This window comes from Pleurodeles waltl, chromosome 5 (assembly GCF_031143425.1).
Source record: "Pleurodeles waltl isolate 20211129_DDA chromosome 5, aPleWal1.hap1.20221129, whole genome shotgun sequence".
Classification (NCBI taxonomy): domain Eukaryota; kingdom Metazoa; phylum Chordata; class Amphibia; order Caudata; family Salamandridae; genus Pleurodeles; species Pleurodeles waltl.
In genome coordinates, this window is record NC_090444.1 from 956148916 (window position 1) to 956169139 (window position 20224).

Sequence of the window (20224 nt, forward strand, 5' to 3'; positions counted from 1 at the left end):
CTGGATTGAGGAAAGAGAGAGCTTCATAGAGTGTGCAGCAAATTCTGTTTGTTGAGATGACCTACAGTCTTTTACTCAGCCAAGGAAAATAGTTCCTTTGTTCCACAACTTGGCAGTCAGAGCCTTGCAGGAATCGTTCAGAACTCTACTGACTCCAGGGCCCTTCTTGAATAAAGTGTCATAGTGTCAGTGCAGTTTTGGGAGGCAGCTCTCTCACTAAGCTTAAAACCTGTGACATTCAGGTCTCTGCACAAGTTGCATTAACCCACTTATCAGTCTCACTTGGAATGGAGCCTTTGATGTATAGCTTGCACATAAAAGGTTGCTACTGGGGCAATAATCCATTGACCCCCTAAGCTATATCTTGAACCCATGGCAAATATGTTACAGAAAAACCTCTAAATTTACCCACTGAGCTTTCTAGTTGATATTAGTTTATGAATCACAGGCTATACAGATCTCTGCAGGTAGTTTAACCCTCAATTTTCTCACTTATTAAAATATGTGACCTGCAGGTTGCACATATATCTTCGTAGTTGGTATATAACCACACTGAACTACCTCTCAAAGGTAAGAACTGGTGATCTCTAGATTACACAGAAAAATCTGCAGTAGGTATCTTTAACCCATGAGATATCTTGGTTGCATTGTAATCTGAAACATATGGAGCTTTTTTATTTTTCTGCAAGTTTTACTGATATATTCATTAGTTTTATTTTCTCACCTGCTTTACCCCTCTGGCCAACTCTGGTTCCTTTTTGTTTGTGTTATATCTATCCCCTCCCCACCCCTGGTCAGGTCAAGCTACAGGCAGCTCTAGTTTTTTCAAAGCCCTCATGTCATCAATCCTTTAAAAATGAATTATAACAAACACAGTGTCAGAGTAGGCGTTGGATACACCCTTTCTAGCCATTGGATTTCATGTGTTTTTTATGGTTTGCTAGTAATTTGTTGGGTTTTCCTTCAAGGCTATGGCTTTCCGTGGATGGTTTAATTGTCCTGTTTGTGGTCCTATTAGGTGTTGGTGATGGGACTGAAGTACCCTTTTGTCACACAGGAGCTTTTTTATGCATTTGCATTACTGTCACGATATTTTAGTTCCTGGTTTATGGCATTCACTTTTAGGAAGTTCTTGATGCTTGAATGTCTTAGTTTGTTATAAAATCACAGTGCTATTCAGTAATCACTCCTCCACATTAATTTGTTGTATGCTGCTGGCATGATTGCATGTTGTATTTACAGCTCTTTTGTTCATAAAATAAAGATGTCCAAGCACATATAGCTTTTTCCTAAATATGCATAAAAAATACTGCCCCTTTGTAAAAAAAGAATCGACTATGCAACATTTTGCTGCATATGCCTTTTAAATTACTATGCAAACTCCAACTGCTGACTAATTTTAATAACACTCTTTCTTGAGTGTGCAGCTCATTTTTTTCTAATTCAGTCTGTTCAGGAATGGGCCCAATGCTAGCTTCCAGGATGTTGCAACCTATGATATTGGGTAATTATGGGATTTGCTCTCTAGTACAGCATAAAGCAACACATATGAAGTTGCTGACAAATTACCAAACAGTTCCTCCAGCGTGCTGTGTTGTTATTCTAAAGTATATGCATTTGTATAGAACAGTCTGTTTGTGTGGTTCCGGAATCAGGTTGCCCTTTACAGTCCAGGAATTCTTGTCGATCTCTGTCAAATTGTTATTTTGGTATTGCATTTAGCTGTACTTTGTATTAAAGGCTACATTGTGATCTGGTGAGTTGGGAGATTTGTAAATTGGGATATGCAGGAATATGAGAGAAGAAGTGAAGGACAGCGTGGGTGAAGGAGGACAGGCAGTTTGGAGAATCGTAAGCTTACAGATGTATATCAGTGATGTTATTCCTGGTTACTGAAACATTTTCTAGATTTCTTGCCAGAACAGAGCCTAGAAATGAGGTTTATAGACCCTCTGGCACTAAGGACTTAATCAACCTAAGGCAGATAAACCTAGTGGACTACAACTACCCAGCAAACTAAAAACAATTATTTTAGTGTTGTGGGTTCTGAAGAATGATCATTGCTGTGAGATTTCACAGGTATAGTTAGTGGAACCTAAACCTTCCTTCATCATGAATAAGCACACTCAAGAACACGGGGAAACCAGAAATATACATACAAGATTTATTAAAATAAAAATCCTATCCTAATGCACACACTATAAATAGTAACTATTAACAAAATAAAAATGATAGTGGTGTTAATACTTGCTAGGAGGCTGAATAATAGAAAATATTGTACCATTAAGATGATATGATAAAACTTCTTTATATTGATATCAATATCACCAACCCCATCTTTCCTTCGGCTAACTAAGGTAGCACCAAAAGGCATATTTTGTGTTTCATAGGTGGTTCACACCTGCATACCTTTCTGAACAATAGAACCAATGTTCAGCAAAGAAAAGCCATGGACGTCCTCATGTGCAGATAAGTTGAATAAAGGTTGGGTGTGCCTTCCCCATAATCTTTAGCATAATAAGCTAAATTGGTAATTAGGGCTCTGTATGACCCTCTATCTCCAATCCCTCGAGTGAAATTGATCTCTACCTAAAAACACTCTGTTCTAGTTTATATATTCTGTATAAACATTGTTAAACATTTTAAAAATAAACAATTAGTAATATAGCCTTTCTTACCTTTCACTTCATTCTGTGAAACCTTACTTATTGTGTGAAATTTTCACCAGAAGTCAAGATATCAATTTCTATGAATCCTTGTTCATTATTTAAAAACAATTACTGGTAGAGAATTCAAAATGTATGTACAAAATATGAATATATTCAAGAAGGCTGAATTATCACATCATAACCAAAAACATTGATAAATGCACCTTTATATTTAAAACACTAAAGTATACAAAAAACTGATGGATGGGATTCTTGACTTGATCTCAGTCACTGGTAATTACTCGACGCTGCATCCCAATCGACTGTTACTCTGCACACCATGACACTTCAGTTTATAAAGTGAAGGATGGAATGCTTGAATTGATCTTGGTCACTGGTAATTACTTGGGTTGCATCCAAATCCATTGTTATTTTGTACACCATGCCACCTCAATTTGGACCCAGCCGTATGGAAACTATACTTGACCCTGATCAATGAGAACAGTCCAGCCCAAACTTCCAGGCCAGGTCTTCCCTGAAGCAGAACAGAAGCAACCTAGGACCTATATCACTCTATTTAGGGCTCATCGTCTAGGTATAGATTGGTTCCAGTAACACAACATGCACAGGGTCCACATATGGGCTTATCTGTGCCATGCAGGGCGAGCCATTAAAAAATACAAAAAAGTGATGGATGGAATGCTTGAATTAATCTAAACCACTTACTATTACTTGGACCATAACACAGTCCATTGTTATTTTGCACACAATGTCACCTCAGTTTAGACCCAGCTATATGTAAATCAGTCTTGACCCTGCTCCACTGGGAACAATCCAGCCCGATCTGCCTGACCAGGTCCTCCCTGAAATGGAACACAAGCAATGGACTCACTTTCATCAACAAATCTTTTAATATCTCTTTCAGAGTGTGACAATGGTCAACAGAAGCTCAACCATACTCTGATTTGTATATTAGCTCACTTTAGACCTAAAGAACTTGCAAAATACTGTCCTTTACCTTGCCTCCTATAACTTGTAAAATCACAAAATCCTGGTGGGTTGGCTTACAACTAACTGTGGTGTTCGAAGAAAAGTTCTCATGTGGTTTGCCTTCTTTCTGTTGAACACATTTCACTGGGTCAAGCTTCCTTCCTGCATATCCTTTTCCAATTATATCATCTTTGGTATCATATCTTACACCTAGCTGATTGAATATCTATCTGGCACTGCTTGGTAACCTCTTTGAGAGCTCAAGCATGTATGCTGATGACACCAAATCCACATCAAAGTCTGTCACAACTGGGTGATCATCTCCTAGTTATGGAATACATTGTAAATCGGGAACACTGGATATACGATTGTTCTCTCTGTCTTAATGCCTCCAAGACTGATACTGTGGTTAATACAAGGCATGCTGCTGGTTCTACCTCAAAATGAGCCCAAGCTGGTGAGTTTTGCGCTATCCATATTTTCGCCATGTATATGTTTTACATACCCTTTTCGAATCTTAATTTGGGAAGAGTAAGAGAACTTACACCAACCAATGCTGTTATGAAAAGTATCTTCATTTAGCCACACCTCAGAGGCATCTTGCCTGGATCATCCTAGCAGTATTTCCACTTGACCAATTAATTCCTGTTCTCTGGTGTCAAACAGACATATGGTAAATTCTTTTCTTGGATACTTATTTCAGATTATATTTATCACTGGAACATGGAATCCAATAATTGTGCCACCATTATTCAAGCCCATGTACCCACAGACTACAAAATACTGAAGTTAGTAACTCAAGGACAGGCAGTGAAGGGTGGTGCAGTATTTTTAACAGTACCCGTTCTTTAAAACTGGGCCTTGTGAGTAATTCCCGTGAACATAAATTGTATTCCTTTAAAACTTAACAGCTTTTAAATTAGCCATTGTTCTTGTGTATTACCTCCACCACTTTCACTTTATCTTTTTTGGGTGGAAGTCTGGGGAAAGGAGTTGCATGCCTCTAACTTAGACTTGTGTGTGGCTCCCTGGTAGAGTTGATTTATCCCTTCTTATTCTGCTTCCATGAACAGATAATAATCTCATATAATTTAAAATGGCTGGAATTAAGGAAAACTGTAAACCAAAATCCTTTAAAGCCGTGCGGCCAGAACCAACTGTCATGTGATGGATTTTCAAAGTGCTTTGCAAAGCATCTTGCCACCACAGGTAGGTAGAAGACCGTGAAGACTCTCACATTTTTTAAGCAGTTTAATTACACAGTTACAGTTACTCAGGTGAAAAAGTCCCATTTGAGAATAAATGTTCTAACCTAACTTCTTTCAGTGCAAATGATCTATCCGTGTGTTTAGATGCAAGAAGGTGTTAGTAGGGAAACTTCAGACAAAATGGAAAGCAATATAATTCATATGCTATACCTGACTATATTTTAAATGATAAGACGTATAAATGCTTACAACTCACCCACAGCATACTATTGTTAGGATAAGCCTGCGATGGTATTAGCTAGCACATGCGTATTGCCAGCGAGATGCTGCTGTAGTTAGAAAAGGGCTTGAAGCCTGCCCGTGGCTTACCACTTGTTGTCTTGCAAGGTACTCTGCTTTACAGTCTCTTAATTTGTCACTGGAGGCCATATAATCATTTCTGTTCCGGTCCGTGGAGCAGGGTCCAAGCACTGATTGATTCAGCTTAATCAGTGTCCATCCGCTGCTCCCAAAGTGATGGAGGTACCATTTTCCTCTTTTGACTTCTAGTGCCCTGCAAACAGAAGGCACAAGACTAGCAAAAATGTGCCCAGCAGGACGAACAAAATTGCAAAGTTATATTTTCCATAGTTAACTTTTTTTATTTTGCCAAGTCCTCTTTTCTCACTTTCCATACAAGCCACATAATTCAATGACACACCACTGCACTCCATGTCACACAATTCCACATCTCACAATTCCATGCCCCACAAATCAACGCCACACAACATGATTCCACCACTCATAATTTGACCCCACACCACATAAGTCCACCGTACAACACAAAAAACCACCCCATATAATTCAATTACACATTTCCACTCAACACATTATTCCACTCCACGTGACAAAATCCATACCATGCCACATAATTCCACCCCACTCAACATAATTCCACTGCAATCCATGCCATGTAATTACACTCCTCATAATTTAAATTCACTAACCTTAACACAATACTATACCACACAATTCCACGCCAAATATTTTGTGCCATGCCACGTAATTCTGTGGAACCTAATTCCATGAAATCTAATTCCACTCCAATCCATGCCACATAATTCAACAACAGTACATATAACTCCATCCCATACAAGACAATTTCAATCTGCCCAGCATAATTTCACTCCACACCACATAAATGCACTCCACTCAACACATCACAAATCCACATCACACAATTCTATGCCACAAATCAATTCCATTCCCTACCACATAATTCCACTGCACACAATTCCACTCTACCACAAACCACATAATTCCACTCCATACAATTGCATATTTCCTCAACATTCCATTCCATTCAACACAACTCCACTACAATCCATGCCACATAATTCCACTACACATAATTCCAATCCACTAAATGCAACACAATACCACGCCACTCATTTCCACACCACAAAATTCTACTCCACGCTGCATAATTCCATGACATGTAATTCCAAGAAACATAATTCGACTCTGTTCAATGACACTTAACTCAATTATACTACACATAAATCTGCTCCACATAATTCCACTCCATGCAAAAAGATTCCAATCCGCCCAACATATTTCCACAGTGTGCCACATAATTCCCCTCCGCTCCACACAGCACAAATCCATGCCACACAATTCTATGCCACGCCACGCAATTTCCACACCACATAATTCCATTCCCAGCCACATATTTCCACTCCACACCACATAATTCCACTTGACTCCTCACCACATAATTCCACTCCACACAATTGCACTTCGCATCACACAATTCCACTCAACGTCACACAGTTCAACGTCTCACAATTCCACTCCAATCCACACACCTCTATGCCATGCCACAAAGTTCCAGTCCAAATATTTTCACATCATTTCCACAGAATTCCACTCCAAGACACATAATTCCATGGGAAATAATTCTATGCCATGCCATATAATTCCACTCTTCTACAACAAATTCACTTAATTCCACACCATATAAATCCACTCCACCACATAATACCATTCCACATAATTCCACATCATGCAAAATAATTTAATTCAATTCCACATCATTCCACTACACTCCATGCCACATATTTGCTCTCTACATAATTCCACTGAACCCTTCACAATTCCACAACACCAAATTTCATGCCACACAATTTAACACCACACATTTCCACTCCCCCAACACAATTCCACAGCAAATAAATCCACATGATTTCACTTCACAGCACGTAAATGCATGCCACACAAGTCAATTCCACTACATGCCACATAATTCCACTCCACATAATACTACTCCACACAATTGCACTCCATGTCAGACAATTCCATGCCAACTAATTTTGGCACGCCACATAATGCAACTCCAAACATAATTCTACAAAACATAATTCCACTCCACTGCATATAAATTCACTTTATTCCACATAATTCACACTGCACCACATAATTCCACTCCACCACATAATCCCTCTCCTTGTCACATAATTGCATACCATGACAGATACTTCCATTCCGCTCCACTCCACTTCATTCCACTTCACTCAACCCAAACCAATTCCACACCACAGAAATTCACACCATGCAATTCAACACCATACAATTACACACAAAGGTGCCCAATTTCACAACAAACAAATCCACTCAACACCACATAATTCCACTCTACTACATGCAATTCCATGACACAAATATCCACTCAACTCCTTGCCACATAATTCCTCTCCACTACACAAAAATCACTCTACATAATTTCACTTCATGGCACATAATTCCACTTTACCACACAATACAACTACATGACACCTAATACCACACAACACAATTCCACACCACACAATTCCACACCACAGTACATCATTTCACTCAACTGCACCTAATACCACTACACACCACATAATTCCATACCATGCCACCTATAGCCACACCATGCCACATAATTCCACACCACACTAGATCATTTATGGCCACATATTTGCAGTTCACGCCACACAACTGCAGTCAATTTCTCACAATTCATAATTTTCCACATACAGTTACAATCATGCTTTCATCGTAGTTTTTTTATTCAAACACATAATTCCATTTTTTAGCAAATTATTCTACTACACTCCATGCTACATTTATTATGATGGTGACGACGACGATGATGATGATTATTATTATTATTATTGTTAATATTACTAAGTTTATTGTATGGTTAGTTAAAAACTTCACAATTTTTTTTACCACACATAAGTATTTCCAGGACATCTCGTTAAAACAAATATAAAAAAGCCAACTGTGATTCAAGGCATTCTAACACAATTTCACTTAGGATGCAATACAGTTTCGTAAACAACAATTCATTTCTATTTAGTGCATCATGCCGCACTTTGCGCCACTCTACTGTGTGCCACTAAACTCTGCACCATTCTAATGTGCACCAATCTACTCTATGCCAATGCACTCCACGCTATTGCACTAAACTCTGCCCCACTCCCCCACTGTATGCCACATTCTGCCACTCTTTGCCACTCTGTTTCACCCTTCGCCACCCCATGCCACTCTACTCCATGCCATTCTATGCTAATCTTTTCTTCGCCACACTACAATATGTCATTCTACTGTATGCCACTATGTCGCTCCACTCCTCTCTGCACCACTGCACACTGTGTTACTCCACTCTGCACCACTCCACTCTATTCTACACTACTCCATGCCACTGTGTCACTCTACTCTATGCCACTCCACTCTATGCTATGCAACTCCATTCCTCTCTACACCATTCTACTCTACACAACTGTGCCACTCTACTCTATGCCACTCTACTCTGACACTTTACTTCATGCCACTCTATGTCTTTCCACTCCACTCTGTACCACTTTGAAGTACTCCACTCTGCACCACTCCACTTTACGCCACTCTTCTATCCACTCTATGCTATGCCACCCTGTGCCTTTCTGCGCCACTCTACGCCACTCCACTGAATGCTACTCTGCTCTATGGCATTCTTTGCCACTCTACTATACACTATGACATTTCATCTCTCTATGCCAAACTACTCCATGGCACTTTAAGCCACTCTGCTTCATTACACTCTACACCACTCTATGCCATTCCACACCACTCTACTCCACTCCACTCTAGGCCACTCTACTGAATGCCACCCTACTCCATGCCAGTCTATTGTACTCTACGTTATGGAACTCAGTGGTGACTTATTTTATCCTTGGAAGATACAATAGTGAGGAGAGATAGTATTTTATTCCTTATAAATCAAGGCCACACCATTCAAATTTCCAACCTTCTTTTAACCTTCCTTTAAACCCTTTCTTTTTACTCCCACCTATGAAACATATAATAAAGCACATACATAAAATAAATGTTGAAATGTTCTATGTGAAAATAAACATGTCAGTATGCAGCTTGTGATTGGTGGCAAAACACCTTGTTTAGCACTATAATGTAAGTCACTTTCAAAAAGGGGCTATAGTTCATAATGCTGTGAGTCCATCTTTCATGTAATTAATTGTAGCAACACAATACATGAACACCTTGCCATAAGTGTTTCCTAACGAGCTAATTACTTAATTTTCAGGCGAAAAATGTCATTGAAATCGGTGAAAAGCTATTTATTATTTGAACAGTAGTTGTAACTCTTTCAATGTCCTGCCTTTCAAAACTCCGCTGGCTCTGGCAGGAGGCATTGAGATGTCACATCTCAACTGTGATAAGTCAAAATAATGGTGTGGTGATCTCATTTTATTATTACATGTAATAAGCAAGTCACGGATAGAATATAATGAGAAAATTAGAGGCAGGTTTTATACATTTGTTATGACATATATGTAGTATGAGCGGAACAGATAGTTAGATGTTGCTTTTTAACAATTTGAATTCAGCCTGTTTGGTGGGTACCAGTTAGATACAGGATGGGTGATTTCAGGATGGCTGCTAAACATTGGGTGGGTAGTATGCCTGCTCAACAATGGTGAACAAAGTTCAAAGGGGCTGAATATAGATCTGGCTCTTAACCCTATCAGTTTAGCACAGGTTTGGTCCTAAACATAATTTCTTCTTTTATGAGTGATAACTTGCTTCGTCATCATTAATCAGATTAGAACACCTTTCCTTTGTTTCCTTTCGGGCTGATATTGTTGCCTGAAGCAAAGTGGCATTGACCGATCAGACAGATGGAAATGCTATTGGGTACGGTAGGCTGCTGGGGACCCGAAGCATTGGGATGAAAGCGAGATTTGGAATGTTTTAGTATAAGCAACACTTCCTCAGGTTCATAGGGATGTGCACCAAATTTCCATCCACTTTTAAGGCATTGTATAGTTCTCCTTCTATTACATAAAATCCATCAACATTAGAAGGGGGAAGGATGTGAGGCAATAAGACTATAATCTGTGACGAGACTTCTTTGTTGTTGTTTTGAAGCATCATCAGTGTGCAGCGGACGGATAATGGTTCGTACACCTGCAAAGTGAAAATCAACAATGAAGAAGTTATATCGGATCCGATCATCATCCAAGTGGAAGGTACAGTAAGATTTTAGACTGTTGCCTAATCAACCCATTTATTTGCCTGTTGTTGTCATGAAGATCACCTTGGTCATGCTGTTAACTAGTAATAGACCTCATCATATTTGTATGATATAGATGCATTCCTATTACGTTCAACTCTTGAACAAAAGCAGACATAATTAATAATTATTTGCATCAATCAATATGCCCCCTAAGGACAGTAAGCTTTTAATTAGCTGTAAATAAGTTCTGACTGTGATAAGCATTTCGGTGCATTTGCCTAGATCTTGGGAGGGCAGAGCACTGAGTTTCTTATGGCGTGTATTGTGAAGCAGCAGTGGCAAGCATCCATTTCCTAAATCCAGATGACCCATTTCCTGGCAATTTGATGCCTAACAGTGGTTTAAACACCTTTCACGTACATTAGATGTCATAAGGCCCAATGATTTTCTGAAGAGAATGTCGCAGGCACTGCTGAATCGAATGTTTATGACTACGAAGTGTGTGTGTAATCTTGATTACACCCCATACCTCTTTCTTTCTCCACTCCCCTGCCTCAGGGATCTGGTCCAGCAAGGTTTGGAGTTGACTTTGCCACTCATGGTGATGGAATATATCTACACCAAGGGGAAGTGGGAAGAAGTTAGAGTCTGCTGTATGTCCTTCCAATACATAACCAAATTAATCAAAGATACCTGAGACCCAGTGATACTTGGAATGAAAATATAAAAAGATATGCAGCCAATGAAATTATACTCTGTTAACCCTGTTAACCCTGTAGGGTCTGCCTATTTAAGGGTAAAGGCGAATTTCTGTAGTACTACAGTTAGAATTGAGGATGAGAATGTTGAGGATTCCTCGAGATGTCATATTGGTGGGTATTTGGATGGTAGCCAACACCAAGAACTTTGTAATTTAGGTGTGTGTATTGTGGATATTCAAAGCTTGGCCAAACGTTTTCACCCTGGGTTTACACTGCAAAACTAAATATCAGCAAAGGTGTTAGGGACGCCCAAAAACCCACTATGTCACTTAATCATGGGTTTGTAACAGGAGGGGTTCCTGAGGGAATTCCTTTTCCCTGTAGAGAAAAAAAACTTGCACTCGCACTTGCAGCGTTTTACCAGTGGAAAAACTGGAAGATCTGGGTGAAGCATATATTTGAAAATGTACGACTTGTGCTGATTTTCAGGCCCCATTCATGCGGATTGTTGTGAAAACCTATCATGCAAAAAAACAACTAGACGTTTATATTATGGCCTGGGCAGGCTTGAATGAATATGTACCCGTTAATAGGAACAAAGCAAGGATTTTCAACCCTCTAGGCAAAACAGCATTTTGCTTACTGAACACCCCCGTGAGGAACTCAATCAATTAGGTAAAAATGCCACTCAATAACTGAGTTCTTGATCAACAGAATAGTTAAAGGGTTTTATTACAAAATTCAAAGATACAGTGATATGCTCATACTGGGTTAATGCCATAAAGGCTCTCAGTATTACTGAAAAATGCTAAATCAAAATGATTCCAGAGTGGACAGCAAAATAAAAAGAGAAACAGACAGCATTCCACCAGTTCTTCAGAAAAGTATTCTGGCCTAGCCCTAAAATTGAGAGTTTTATGCATTAGTTTTGCATATGGAGTTAGCAAAACTGCAGAATCACTGTAGTGTGTGCAAATGCATCATTTCATTAGCAAATCAGAATATAGTATTTAATGTCATATTGCCTTAACAACTAAGCATTATCCCAACGTATGAATATTGATTCTGCCCACTCTATGCAAGAGTCCTCCAGAGATAATGGAACAACTAGCACATTTTCAAGAATGAATAGGGTACAGTGAGTTAACAGAAGGACCTTGAAATGCAGTTACAGTTTTGCGACTGAGCCAGACAGACAGTGGAAATAAACAGACATAATTCTGCTTGTCTGTGTGCTACATAAACATAAACAGTGAGATGTGCAGGGGAAAGGCAAGGATGATATCCATTTGGTAAAGGTGGATACTAAGTGCAAACTGAAGCCTAGTTAACAAGAGACAGGAAAGCATATTTCTACATGTCATAGGACATTTGTTTCAAAGCAACTGTACTGTATCAGTGTGTACATGTGTAATCTAGTGTATATCCAAATTCCATAATTTGCTAAAAGACAAAAATATGAATACACAAAAATAGCCAACAACTTTCGACCTCTGAGTATTCTATCATGACTACAAAATATAACAATTAATCTAACTAGTTAGCACTTATAAAACCGTCCACATAACATTCTTCTTGTTTTGGGTACATTCTTCCATCAATTTTAACTGGTTGTAAACACAGGCCCATATTTATACTTTTTTTGTGCCGCATTTGCGTAATTTTTTTATGCAAAAGCGGCGCAAACTTACAAAATACAACAGTTGTATTTTGTACGTTTGCGCCGCTTTTGAGTAAAAAAATGACGCAAAAGCGGCGCAAAAAAAGTATAAATATGGGCCACAGTCTCTAGCATCCTCCATTTCCAAATTCATATCACTTTCTCTTTAATGATTCTCTTTTCCTCTTACACCCACATTTTAGAAACAAATACTAAGAAAATTTGAACAAGAGAAACAGGGCAATTGCACAAATCAGTACAATGAATACAAGGGTTAGGAACAGCCTAAATGTACCCCATCATAAACTACAGAAACAATACACCATTTCTAAGCCAGGAACTCACTGCTTCCCACAAGGCATTCTCTTCTAAACCTTGAACTTCTAGAGAAATATTAGTAATATTTTGAACTTATGCATTAACAACCTTACTGTTATCAAGTATGAAGGTGCACTACTCTCTAACCTTCAAAACTCTGCAAACGCTACCTTCTTATGCGAGAGGATATTTAGTGCTAGTGATTTTGCATTTTCGTTATCTTCATTTGCATTAGTTCAGAATGTATCTATGTTTATGCACCAGCAGGGTTAGAAGCAAATTGATCCACAAGCATAGAAAAACATTTCATTTTTACTTCATTCAAAAGCACATCTATAGATGGAATCATAGCTCCTAATATGTCTAATACTATCTGCCCCAAATCACATCTTACTCTCCTCAAACCACCAACATCAGTCATTTCACTCATGTGATAAACTCTAGGAAACACTAAAGCAAAATAGCAGGAACTCACGAAATTATGAGGCGGATTGAAATAAGCAGACTTGCCCCATACATAATAAATTCCCCTCACAATCGGTTCTTTAACAGCGAGGAAATCACCACTAACAACATATCTCCTCTCACACTCGCTCTCACCCTTGTTTTTATTAAATGTCAGATTGCCATAGTGCCTAAGCACTATTCCACTACACAAATATTGATTCTGCCCACTCTATGCTAATACCATCCAGAGATGGTGGAACAAACTAGATACATGACCAAGAGCAAAGTATTGCCAATACAGTGAGATAACAACAGACAGTGATATGTGCAGGGGGAAGACAAGGGTGACATACATTTTGTAAAGATGGCTGCTATGTCCAAATTGAGGCCTAGTTAACAAGAGTCAGAACAAAATACTTCTAGATGTCATAAAAAATTTGTTTCAAAGCAACAGTACTATATCACTGTGTACATGCGTAATCAAGTGTAAAACTACATTCAGAGCATTGTTAATAATGCACAAAAATATCAATACACAAACTCTCTAACAGTACTCTGATTTAAAAAAAATCTAAATCTATGGCTTTACCTCAAGGCTGATATCTTACCACGCTTTGTAGAATTGCTGGCCCTGGCAAAAGCTAATGAAATCTACAATCTAGTTTTTGCAGAACGTAATTAGGCTCACATTGTTCATCAAACTGAAAAACAAATTGAGCTGTTGGTGTCTGTTTTCTTGCTTATCCTAAAGTCAAATTCTATATTTCATTGAGACCATCAAGATTAATCTACCTATTGGTGTTGCGCTCTTTGATGTAAATATGTGGTTCTCAGTTGCAGCTATTACTAAGATTGCACTGTGCATATAACCAAGTAGGCAATCAAAAGATTTGTCACAGGAAAGTAGTCAGCTCCCACATGCACTATAGTCTGAAGCCAAATAAACGTGCCTTCAGATGCTGCATATGACACCCATCAATGCAGTACTCAAGCTCCAGCCTGTCAGAAACCCACTCCACTTGGAAAGCATGACAAATCAGCACAACGCCATGCATGATATACAAGGAGCAGTGAACAGTCCATAACCTATGTGGAGATAAAGTACCATTATACCAGTCTCAAATCTAGGCAGATCCTGCTACCCACAACCATTGTTTGTGGTGTCACGTATCATGCTAATTACCAGCACCATCAGAAAAAGGGCTCAACAGATCCCAGGTTCAATCCAGAAGCTTAAAACATGTATCCATTGCCAGGTTCGCTGGTGGCAAATTGTCACCACCTGTTGTTCCAAAACTGTTTGCATTAGACCTTCTAATCTTTCTCACCTATGAAGAAGCCTTGCCAATGTATTTTCTGGCACTGCAAAAGTAAGTACAGATGCAGATATCTCGCATCTCTCTCCGTTGCGACTGCTTTGTAGAGCTTATTCTGTCCATGTCCCTTAGATTTTCAGTTATGTGACCCAGGATTTGTCATGGTGACCTCATCTGTCATTCTAAAACATCTTGTTTCAGTGTGTGACCCACTGTTGCTTAGAAATATCAACAGTGGGTGTTTCTCAATCAACAAAGTGATCTGCAATGTAATATATTCTTTCTCCCAGGGCCGTACTAGGGAACCAAAAACATCCGTGGCAAACATGCTAAAACCAACCCCACTCTATGCTCTCTATTTCTGTGTCTTTCCACCCATCTCTTCTTTGCGCCCTCATCTCACTCTCCGACCACTTTCTCTCTACCGCCCCTCCACTTTGTTTTTCTCTCTTCCTTGAAATCCCACTGTGCATGTTGCAGTTGACCTCGGAGAGCTGAGGAAAATGACAAGAGACAGCAGTGATCCTAGGTTTCAAACCCGGTCTACAATGGCTGCAACCCACCATGGAAATGCCCAATGGAATGAAAGGCCAGTTCTCGCCCTGATTCTGCCCCTCAACATGCTGTAAAACCATGTGCATATCAGTTGGTATTGAGCATTTCCCCTTTCGTGTACTGTTCTTGTGCAGGGCTCCCACACTTCATTCGGCAGCCGCAGCAGCTCAACGTGACCAAGAATATGCCTTTTAACCTGACTTGTGAAGCCGTCGGGCCCCCAGAACCTGTGGAGATCTACTGGTTCCGCAGCAGCAGAAAAGTCAGTGAAGACCCAATGGTTTCCCCCTCGGTGCTGACTATCGACGGTAAGTTGAGGACAGTTGCTGTTATCATAGTAATTAATTGCTTGAAGTAGATTACATACTCGTACAACCCTGCTAATCCATTCAACCAACAGACCCTCAGTAGCTGTTCGATTTTAGCTTCATGTCTTAACTTAGAATATACATATTATGGGATTTCATCTGAATGCATATTTATTTTTGTATGCCTCCGTGTGTTTTTTTTGTTTGCAAACTCTGACATTGTATTTAAAGTCATTTGTGACTGAAAACGCAGAATGAAGCACTTTGCCAACTCTAAAGTCGACCATTAAAGAGTCTCCTGTGACTTCCCTGGAACCTAATTTGACAATTTTAGTCTCCATTTCACAGTAAAGAGACCAATTCCGATGTATATTTGTATACAAGAGATGTTTTAAGACATGAGCAAGGTGAGCTATAAGTGCCCCAGTACTCTAGCTTTCTTGTTTCTATTTCTCTATCTTACCCTTTGACATATTACTTTAATATTGGTTGGCATCAAGGAGCTTGAATTAGCAGAAAATAGTTTGTAAAATTAAAATCTGTTCTGGACAGAGACCCTAAAAAAAATTAATGCCCAGGGCTCCCAAAATACTTAAGATATGACTGTTGTACACCACACAGGCCTTTGCATCCCTCCATCAATTTATAGACTCTGAGTAAAATATGTTTGACAGCACTTCTTATCTCAAAGATGCCACCACCAGGAGGGATACTTATCCATCTTCAAAGTTTCTTAGTGGTCCATTCTGGGCTCCGTTACAACTTCTTAGCTTGCCCTTTGCCAATGTATTGGATATCCAAATAAATTCTCCTTCTTGATTCTTATTGTGGGTCTTTTATTAAGATCTGTCCTTAACCTTTTCCCAAGTCTGCCTGTGTGGTGGTAGGGTCTCTGTTTTTCTCCTCCCTCCTACCGGTCTTATCCATTACTCTTAATCACAAATAAGGGAGGAGCAGCCAGTTGGGCGTCAGGCAAAGATTACATCCTTTTCTCTCCCTCCCGTCACCTGCCTCTATCTTAGGATGTTCCCATAGTGATCAGGGCTGGGGACCGGTACACAAGGTGTACGCACAGGACCGCCATGCACCAGATCTGAAGCTCCATCATGTAGAATGATCAGACTGATGTCTGTCATCTGAAGCAGCAGTCCTCCCTAGAGGATCCATGCACAACCTTACTTCCCAAAGACTGCCGAACGGTGTGATAGCAGATAGGTGATAAGACTACTCGGCCCAACAGTGTGCCACTATGGAGCCGTCTCTGCCAGGCACTGTATGATTTTACACAAACTGTTAGCATCACCCACTCAACACCCCGCTCTACTCCCTGACCCAGAAAGGGATAAGCCAACAGGTTCTGGGGGCCCAAAGGCCATGTGCCACTGTGAGGATGCCTAACAGAGGACAGGCTGGTGCAAAAGATTTTCAGCAGTACCCTTCTTGGCATATGCCAATATCAACTCTGTCTTTTTTTTTCTTCACATAGAAATCATTTTTCCATTTGAAGTCTTTCTTCAGTCACACTCCTAAACAAAGTAAAGCGTACCCTTGCTTTCTGCATCACATACAGTTGTTACATTTAGGAGTAACTTTAGTAATCATGATACATGTTGAAAAAGATCGTGCAAACGTTTGCAAATACCTACATGGTGGAAATTCCACTGTCACGAGAAAACCTACTTCTAGGTGTATCACTTACGGATGTTGAAAATGCAAGATGTTTTGGGGCGTTCTGCACTTCGATGTGACTTGCATGCGAAACTGCAACAACTGTGTCCTTATGCATCCAAAACAACAGGTGCAGAACCCTCTGTTTAATCTGTCCTATCGTACTGTGCCAAAGGTCATGATGGCTGGAGTAAGGGGTGTTTGGAATGCAAAGGTGTGAACTGGATAACTGTTTGTGTTATTTGAGTTTATCAACTTACTTCATGCAAATACTTTGGTGGGCTCTGCCTTTACAATTCTAGGCAGTTATGTAGTATATGTGAGCTTGTTTTAAAGAACTGGTTTTGCACCATATGCAGCCACTGATCTCTATTTTTGCACCTGTCAATGAATAATACCTAAACAAGGCATTGATTAATTAAGTGGAATGGGGTTTCACATTAGCACTTCATTAATTTTATTTATGTATTTAAATTAGTTTTAGTTTGCTTTATTTGATTTTAGAGCCAAATGGGGCACCTGAACTTGGTTAAATAGAAAACAGAAAACCTTTTTACACCTCTAGTGAACCGGAATGCGCATGAGGTTTTAAAGATTTTGGTTTTGGAGTCTGATAAATCATATCTTGATAAAACTTTGTTTATATTAAATTAATTATGCTTGTTCTAAACATTCTGATATTTATTTTTATTGCATATTGAATGGATTTAAATTAAATTAAATCTACTGAATTATTTTAAGAAAGTTAAACGTGTATACACTTTTGCAGTAGAGAACGCTGTGGTCTATTGTGAGAGTTGGGTGACTTAAACATTTGGGATAACAATAGTGTGTATGTATAAATTATTACTAAAGTGCAGTGCTGCCCGGGTGCAAAGCGTTTCAACGCCTTGTCACTGGTGGTAAGAACTACATGAATGTTTGTACAATGCAGCTCTTTGACATACATCGCACCACTTTTGATGTGTCATGAGCCTTTCAGCCTCCTCTATAACCAACCTTGTGACCAAGCTCCTACTAAGCTATCTGAACCCCTCCACGCGCAATTCTTCCTCCCTGCCTTAAACCACTAGTCTGCCTTTTAGCCATATTTTTTTTTTTTTTTTTTTAATCTAATTGTTTATTTATTTCGAATTTTAGCATGGCACAATTCAACTAATACTCAGTTTTGATGCCATACACAAGTAAAACAACAGTGGAGAGCAGGAACCCTCCTTACTCAGAAACTGAAGAAAAGCTAATACAATTAGATACTGATCTTCAGCCTTCACTCCCACCTTTTGAATTTTTGGGGGGGAAGTTGAAATGATGCCCTTTTCCCCAAGCCCGCTACAGGATCCACCTGCCTCTTCTTGGATTTTCTGCTTTTCTCCATAATATTTAAAGCCTAGAAATGTATTACAAAACACGTTTGCTTCATTTCTACAACATACCTCTACTGCTTAATTGAAGATATATGATGAGATATGAAGTGAGAGGAGCATATATTTCCATCGTACCAAACACTTCTGCACAGATAGTGCAGACCTAGGTAGGACCCTACTGTAGACCAAACCGGCATCAAGCTGAATCCAGGATACAATGCTATCCGTGTGTTCCCTGTCTGCTGAAACATTTCGTCAGCAGTCTGGCACCATCATTTCCCAGTTGACGTACTGGAGAGCCCCATTCCTGTAAAGAACCTCTGCCCGTCTGTCTCGCGGTGAACCCTGATACCTGCTCAAGACTGTGAGGTGATGCTCTGTCTGGCAATTCAACCATTCCTCCCAAGCCGTTGTTGGTGAATATGACCAGCACAACTCCATAACCTTTTCTAAAAAATCAAAAAGGAATACTCCTGAAGAATGGAAAGCACAGTCACCTATTCATTTTAAAGGCAGACAAACAGAGGATACGCATAAAGAAGTGAGACCTGAAATAAGGCCAGAGGGTTCTATAGAAAACCGAGAAAAAGTAGAACAGATTATTTTTGGGCTCATGGAGCAGACATATCTCGATGTGCAATGGCTGGATTAAGAAAGAGTGGAGAAGGCAGTAATATACAAATGCTATAGGTTACTTTAAAAAGGTTACATACCACTATACTCCAATCAGGAGTCTGAGGACAGGTGATCTGGGGGCAGTCAGTTTGACAATATAAGCTTATGATCAATCACCTGTGGAATGTTTATGAGGCAAATTTGAAGATGGGAAGCAAGCTACATGCTGTTTGTCGACAAGAGATTACAAATGGCACCATGAAAGCAGGCATTAAGCAAAATCAAATAACTACAGACCTATAGTTGAACGACACAACTGAAGAACAACTGAAGAACAACCACAAACATAAATGCTACCATTGATTATCCATACATGAGTATGTTTTCAGCTTCTTCTTTGCAGCTATCCCCTTTTGTGCTGTGTAGTTATATCTCCGTGCTCCATAAATGACCTTTAGAGGCATATCAGTGCCGTAAAAAAGAAACAAGGAAGTCAGCAAAAGTTATGCTGGTCGACGATTCAAAGGCTCAGTATTCAGTATGGAACTGTCTTATAATCATGTAGGTCTGAAATGTTTGGTACAGGAATCAACAATGTTACGGATGTACTCAGTGACCTTATTAGATACTGCTAACCAATCATTTTTCACTTCTGCTTTGTGGTTGCACATGAGCATCATCGCGACTTAGGCTAACAAGGAGAGCATCCAGGGAGAACTGCTGATATCACCTTTCTTGACTTAGCAGATATTTCCACTCAGTTGTGGTGGATAAAACACTAAAACATTTTTGCTTGGGCTCCATAAAGTCACGTATTTATTAAAAGGATAACTGTAGACCACACTAGGTCAAAAGAGAAATGCAAAACTTAATTGGTACTGTTTGGTGAATTAGATTTGTTAAAA

The 20224-nt window shown here is 39.4% G+C and overlaps 1 protein-coding gene across 2 annotated transcripts in view; it reads left to right on the forward strand.

Moving 5' to 3' along the window:
- The window catches only part of MERTK (MER proto-oncogene, tyrosine kinase), a 413075-nt gene that overhangs the window by 72635 nt on the left and 320216 nt on the right, over positions 1-20224 (forward strand). For both annotated transcript variants that reach the window (XM_069235075.1, XM_069235076.1), the window contains exons 3-4: positions 10280-10380; positions 15499-15672. In XM_069235075.1, coding sequence (XP_069091176.1) covers positions 10280-10380; positions 15499-15672 — 275 coding nt within the window. The remainder of the gene's footprint in view (positions 1-10279; positions 10381-15498; positions 15673-20224) is intronic.